This window comes from Pseudonaja textilis, chromosome 2 (assembly GCF_049901715.1).
Source record: "Pseudonaja textilis isolate UNSWEBS1 chromosome 2, rPseTex1.2, whole genome shotgun sequence".
NCBI lineage: Eukaryota > Metazoa > Chordata > Lepidosauria > Squamata > Elapidae > Pseudonaja > Pseudonaja textilis.
In genome coordinates this window covers 211,332,838-211,339,477 of record NC_141991.1, presented here as the reverse complement: position 1 = coordinate 211,339,477, position 6,640 = coordinate 211,332,838, and the positions used below count along the sequence as shown (strand labels likewise).

The 6,640-nt window shown below is 32.7% G+C and overlaps 1 protein-coding gene across 2 annotated transcripts in view; it reads right to left on the bottom strand.

Moving 5' to 3' along the window:
* Positions 1–1,332: 1,332 nt before the first annotated feature.
* Positions 1,333–6,640, bottom strand: part of FBXL17 (F-box and leucine rich repeat protein 17) — a 181,822-nt gene continuing 176,514 nt past the window's right edge. The window contains exon 9 of one of the 2 annotated variants that reach the window (XM_026719686.2): positions 1,333–3,156. In XM_026719686.2, the coding sequence (XP_026575471.1) occupies positions 3,019–3,156 (138 nt within the window). In that variant the 3' untranslated portion in view covers positions 1,333–3,018. The remainder of the gene's footprint in view (positions 3,157–6,640) is intronic. The other variant, XM_087926979.1, reaches the window with a different exon arrangement.

The following is a 6,640-nucleotide window of genomic DNA, read 5'->3' as shown; positions in this document are numbered from 1 at the left end:
AATATAAATGTTATTTTATAAATTATTTTGCATTTTGAGAAAAATGACAACTTTCAGGTCAATTGTGAATATTTGATATTATGGATTAAAATGCATTAACCTTTAAAAAACAAATTCAGTGTTACAACATCTAAAAAATCCTTTATTAATTTGTTACATTCTAAAGGTTATCTACTATTTGTTTTCAGTGTATCTTTGTCAATTATCCTGAAATGTAACCTTTCATAGTAGACTAATGTACATAAAAATAACATTCTCTTGTTTATATTATGGTGATTTTCTAACTATATTCAGTTAATCGATTTGGGGAATCAGAGGAATTCTCATAGTAATACAATAATGCTGATTCTATCAGATGAAATAATAATATGAAAATTATCCAATTTAATTATAAATGATAGGGAAGTATTTGATTCCTTAGTAGATAGCACTCAAGTCTTTGCTAAAGTTTGGGTATGTACCCAGTTAATTCCCTTTCCTGGATTGAGAAGCCCTTCAATCACTCATGCCCTGATCATTTCCCAGATGGACTGCTGCAATGTGCTCTACATGATGCTACCCTTGAAGACTACCTGGAAGCTGTAACTGGTGCAGAATGTAGTGATGTGAGCAATTGGCTTCTGGGTCCAATTTAAAATATTGGTTATCACCTTTAAAATCTGTCATGGCATGGGACAAGGGTATCCAAGGTACCTTCTTGTCACAATTACATGAACCCATCATACCTGGTTAAACAGAGAGGGCATGCTGTGAATCCTGTCAGTTAAAGAATTTTGACTGGCAAGATCTAGGAAGGTGGCCTTTTTTGCTGTTTCTCCTGCTTCTGGAACATTTTAGCCCAGAGGTAAGGCGGGCCTCCACTGTTCTAGTTTTCTTGGCTGTGCCACTTAACATGAGGATTTAAGATAGTTATGCAACCGTGGGAACGGTTGGTGGCTTGAGGGTTCTCCCTCAATCTAGTTTACCTTTTTAGTCTTGTGAACACTTAAACTTTAATTTTCACTTTTAACTGATATATTTTAACTTTGATTTTAATTGTTTTTAACTATTTTGCTTCTAGTCATATTTTATATTGTTTCATTATGTTCTTTGTATACCATGCAGACTTACTTATGTGAAATGAACAGTGTAGATATTTGATAAATAAAAACTAGTATGCCTCACTAAAATGAAACTCTGATTCTAGATAGAAGTTTCTCATCAAAAAAGATTTTACAACTGTCAGTACCAAGTATCTAATGTAATCAAAATCTTCTCTTTACCTTACGGCAGCATTTGATATTCTACGTTGAATGAAGAATAACAATGTCATTCTATACACATCTGGCCAGATTGAATTCCATAAAATTTATTCCTAGGATTATATAACATGGTGGGATAATAAACTTCTTACTAAGGGATGATTTACATCAGTATAGTGTGCTTTATGGTTAACATGAATGCAGATACATGGTCATACAAAGTTTATTTTGAGCAAGTGATTTTATATGCTGTCATTTAAAAAAAAAGTTCTTAAGATTCCATCTGAGATTACATATTTCATTATAACTTGTCATTATAGTTGTAAACCTGAGTGAATGACAGCATAAAGATATTTATGAGCTTGGCCTAATTTGTTTTTATAAGTACAGTAGTTAACACATGCAAACATTTTTACTCAAATCCAAGGCCGATGAATAGACTTGCATACTTCCTACAGGAGTTTCCATGTATTTTGAAAAAGTTACCATATTGGCATGGATGAGAGAATACTTTATAAAAATGCATTATGAACATTAGATCTGAATCACAGTTGGGCATCATAGAAAGAGTCAGCAGTTGGGCTTCATAGAAAGAGAGCAAAACAATTCATTTCTAGTTTGAAATAAATTATGAACATTTTGGGAGAAATACATCTCCAAACACCTTTGTTTAAATTATATATATGAAGAAATAGGCCAGAAACAGATACTATAGTTTGATTCTGACTTGTTTGACCTAACCGTACTTTCAATTAACTACAATTCCTGCAGATTTAGATATAACAGGAAGTTTAAGTGGAGGCAGATGTTTCTTTCCTTTTCCTGTACAGGAAATGCAAGTCTGAGGTTTCTTTACACACTGAGGAATCCTGAATCCTTAGATACTCTACTTTTCACCGATCTAAATAATAAAAAGTGCTGAAAATTAAAAAAGATGTATAAAACTGGAAAGTGAAAAGATGTAGAAATGTAATCAAGGAATATCCACTTAAATACACACATTCACAAACAACAAAAAATATTATTTTAGAGACCAGTCAGATAGTCTGCTTAAATTGCCATTATGCTATGTCCAGCATTTATTAAAGATTCCACTCAAAATAAAATTTATCATAAAAATTGTTATATTTTTGTACCTTTGTAGATTTTTATAAATGTGCATTTCGAAAATGCACAAGAAGTTAGCCATATCTGATCTGATTTAAGATTATCTATTCCTTCTAATTTAAGAGGAATTTGGGAAAGGAGTTGCAACTTACAATTTAAAAAGAACTATGAACTATTAATAATAAAGAAATAGCACGAAACAAAAAGGCATAACAACATATTATAGAAACTAATCTTAGAGCTAGAAGAAACTCACTTGCGAAGTTAAAACCTAAAGCTCTTAAACAACAAATAAAAAAAACTTATAATGAATCTCTAAAGAATTGTTTCTATCATGAACATATACCTTGAAAAAACATCCAAACAGTATTCTAGTTTATGTAAACATTCAATTTACAAAAAAGGGCAAGCTCTCTGCAAAATCTACTGATTTGCAGATTTTAAATTGACAAATAAACATTTCAGAAAAATTAAATATATCTGACCATATTTTTCTTCTGATATTTCCATTAAAAGACTGAATAAACATTTGCCATACACCCATGCTCTCTCTCTTGCATATACATACACAAAACATATATTTAACAAAAAGCAAGAACTATTAATTAAAAATCCTTAACCATTTTCAATTGTTCAGTTTAAATCTCTTTTTTTAATGCCATAGCATGAGTTAAGAGGCACTGGACATACTGGGTATCCAACCCATCTGGTATGCCCGTTCCAAGGTCCGCTTGCAATCTTGTAGCACTGTACTGAAGGTGATATGTGGGTGTTGCTGTACCAGTTGTTCCACAGTCACTTCACTCACCTACATGTAAAAGAAATAATTTTATATAATATTTATCACTAATACCACATGCTGTCTTTTAATCTTACTCTAAACAAGAACAAGAGAATGATTATCTTTCAAATACAGAATTGCTTGTATTTAGAATTATCAGAAAATCTTTTGGAGCAATATCCTTCAAAGCATTAATAACTTGCCTAAAATTAAACAAAAGTAAAACAACTCTAACATCCCAAGCAAAGAAGCTCCAAAGTATGAATAAGTATGGACATAGGTAGGTATGGTGAGAGGCTGGGAGTGGGCTGTTCCAGTAAACATGGGCCCAGCACCTTAGAAGAACATGAATCTAATAGGTTCATAAGAATAAAGGTACACATATTGGACCATAAGAATCAGAATCTTGAATTAAACTCCCACTCGAAATCAATGGATTTGGAACAAGGTTGATATAGTATAATCATATTAAAAGACAATTTGCCCACAACATCTTAGATATGTTGGGGTTTCTGAACACTCTTTAATTGCATCTTCAGGTAAACCCATTGCAATCACACTTTGATCCACTGTAATCATAACAAAATCTCCAGAAAAGGCCACAACAACACAAAAATGGTTAATATAGCAGCCACTTGGGCTTCCAGCAGCAATACTGGATGGAAAAATGTCTCTAAACTCTGAATCTTATCATTCAGAGTGATTGTAATACTGTCTAGGCAGGCTGTATTGTTACAACAATTCAAGCAAAAGGTAACTATGAATCTGAATATATGAACTTGAATCATATATTTTTAGCTGTCAATGAAAAACCCATCTTTTCATGAGAAGGGAGGGCAATTTTGCCCCTCTGCCACATTTCTCATTGGGAAAGAATTAAAGTCTTCCCCGTGTAATAACCACAATCGTCACAATCAATAATTAAAACGTACAGCTTAGAAGGTCAGAAATATCTGTGCTAGACCTTAAGTAGAGATATTACCTTTAGTCCTCAATCATACAAAGCAATCAATAAGGCCTAATTAAACTTAACATCTCTACAACTGCGGTGCTGTGAAAGGATTAATTTGTCAATTATTTTTAAGCTGATTATAGTTCATATCACAGAGCCAGACAGCTTCCATCATTCTTTAGATTAAAAAGCAAGATTAACCCAAGAACATGACTTCTAGGTAGCTTTCCTTAGAATTTTTTATTGAATTTTAAAATACATCAATATTTAATTTCAATACTGTTAACAGTGCTCCTCTGTTACAATTGTTCACTTTATACTTTATTGAGTCCAGTGTTGAACTAAAATAAATTTACATATCCAAGGCATTTTCCATTCTTACCACAAATACATATTTAATTGTCTTACAATCCTTGGGCGAGGACATGTTAAAGAACAATAACAGATGCTCTTCAAATATCTCTTTTCTATTGTTATTTCCTCCCTCGTCTTGTCTCCCCCTCCCAGTCCCACTGCCCTGAGCAAACACCAAACTGAAGCAATTGTGCTAGGCAGTGCAGAGAATGAACAGTGATTGCATTTTATGACAGGGATAAATGACGGGTTTAATCTACAGTTCTTCTGCTTTGATAATAGAAACATTCAATCTTCATTGGGAGATTTGTCAACTGAACAGCAACTTAGATAGAAAATTGGTTTAACTTCTATTTCAAGTACACAGAGACATTGCATGCTCTAAACACTTTTGTAAACAACTACATTATAGCAACACTGAATGTGTCTAAAAAACAGGAAGCACCTTTTAATCAATCAGAATGAAATCTGTAGTGGTACAAGCTCTATGGCAGCTCAGACATATCAGTAAATCACATTTTAAAACTGACCAGAAATGTTACTCCAATATGTGGATGATCACATAAGGCCTATATTAGCCTTTGCCAATGTTGGCATCTTCCAGATGTTGAGATTGCACTTCCCAGACTTCTATGAAAACATGATACTTTCGTACACTGAGCAGTATTTTAACAACTATATTCATTGCTTAGATATATATGTGGGGGGGCCTTACTTATCATACAAAATAGTTGCAAAAGGCTGAAGAGATATTAATTAGATAGGGCTGCATACTATATGATCATCCTGAGTAAGTATCATAATATTGTGTGTACCTATTGCTTGATAGGATATTTACAATGATCTCCTAATTTGCAAAGTAGTCTCTAAATTAGATATCTTAACTTGCATAGAATAGTGTAAGCATATTTCAGATAAATTGGGCTTAGGTTGAATGTGTGGAATACTGGCCAAAATGCTCCAGAACTTAAAAGATAGCATCGTGTTGTAAAAATATGGATGAGAAAAAAATAGAAAAAAAAATACCTGCAAATAAGGATTTTCAAAATGTTATATACATGAACTATTATGTATGCCAAACAACGCATTTCATATGAATAATGTCTGAACCCGAACACTTGTTTTGGATGTTTTGTTCTTTATACGAGATGAAATTAAAGTTCTGAGCAAAAGAGTTTTGGGAGTGGCATGTAACTGACAGAAAAATCCAAATATATCAAGAGCTGAAGAGAGGGAGGGCATGCACTAGAAAGTGGATAGGCCAGTGGGATGTGGTATGCTGTGTTTATTGTTGTCACTTTAGTAGGGAAGAGGCACATCAATAATTTGAATTGGTGAGGGGAAGGGAGAAAAGGAAGGTCCTGAGCAGCCAGAAAAATAAGCTGGTGATAGGATATGCCATGCTGAGAATTATTGAAGGGATTAGAAAAGTGATATATATTAACCTTGCCCTACTTGCTGAATAAAATTATCCAGGATCCCTTATGATTTTAACACAGGCTTTTTTTTCAAAACAATCATATAAAAGTTCAGCAGAACTGGAATGTGACTCAAATGGAACTCATTTGTTTTGAGTTCTAAAGAAAAAACTCTCCTCAAATTGCAAAGAACATGGTCAGAACAACCAAGTATTAAAAGAAGCAGAGAATGAACATAAAAATGTGATGAAAATAAAAATGTTTGCAGAATGATATTTGGTCTGTTGCAAGGAATGTTTCTCCAAAGAAGCAAAAATGGGTATATATATAACCACATTGTTCTGTGTACTTTGTACGTCAGGAGATAAATAAAAGCTGAATGCAGTGGGAATAGGTTACTTAGAAAGTATGTGTCTAATAAAATAGAAAAAAATATGAATGGGTATTGAATGAATGTGGACTGAATGTAAAACTGAATGACAAGTACAAAAGAAGTATATTAAGGTGATCTGGTAATATAGGATGAGTAAATGAGAAAATGAGGGAAAATATATTAAGGAAAGGGGAAGGAGACTGAAAAAAATAACAGTTAAATTGTGAAATCCTCAAAAAATCAATGAAATTTGTAAACAATAAAAGACAATATATATAAATGATGCATATAAGTGATGAAATCAAGTCTAGTTGGTAATGATAGAAAGGTATAAGTATAGTAAATAGTTTTGGTGTACTAGATTTAGTTGTATTTCCTTTTTAAAACTCATGTCTTTAACATTTTCTGTGCTTT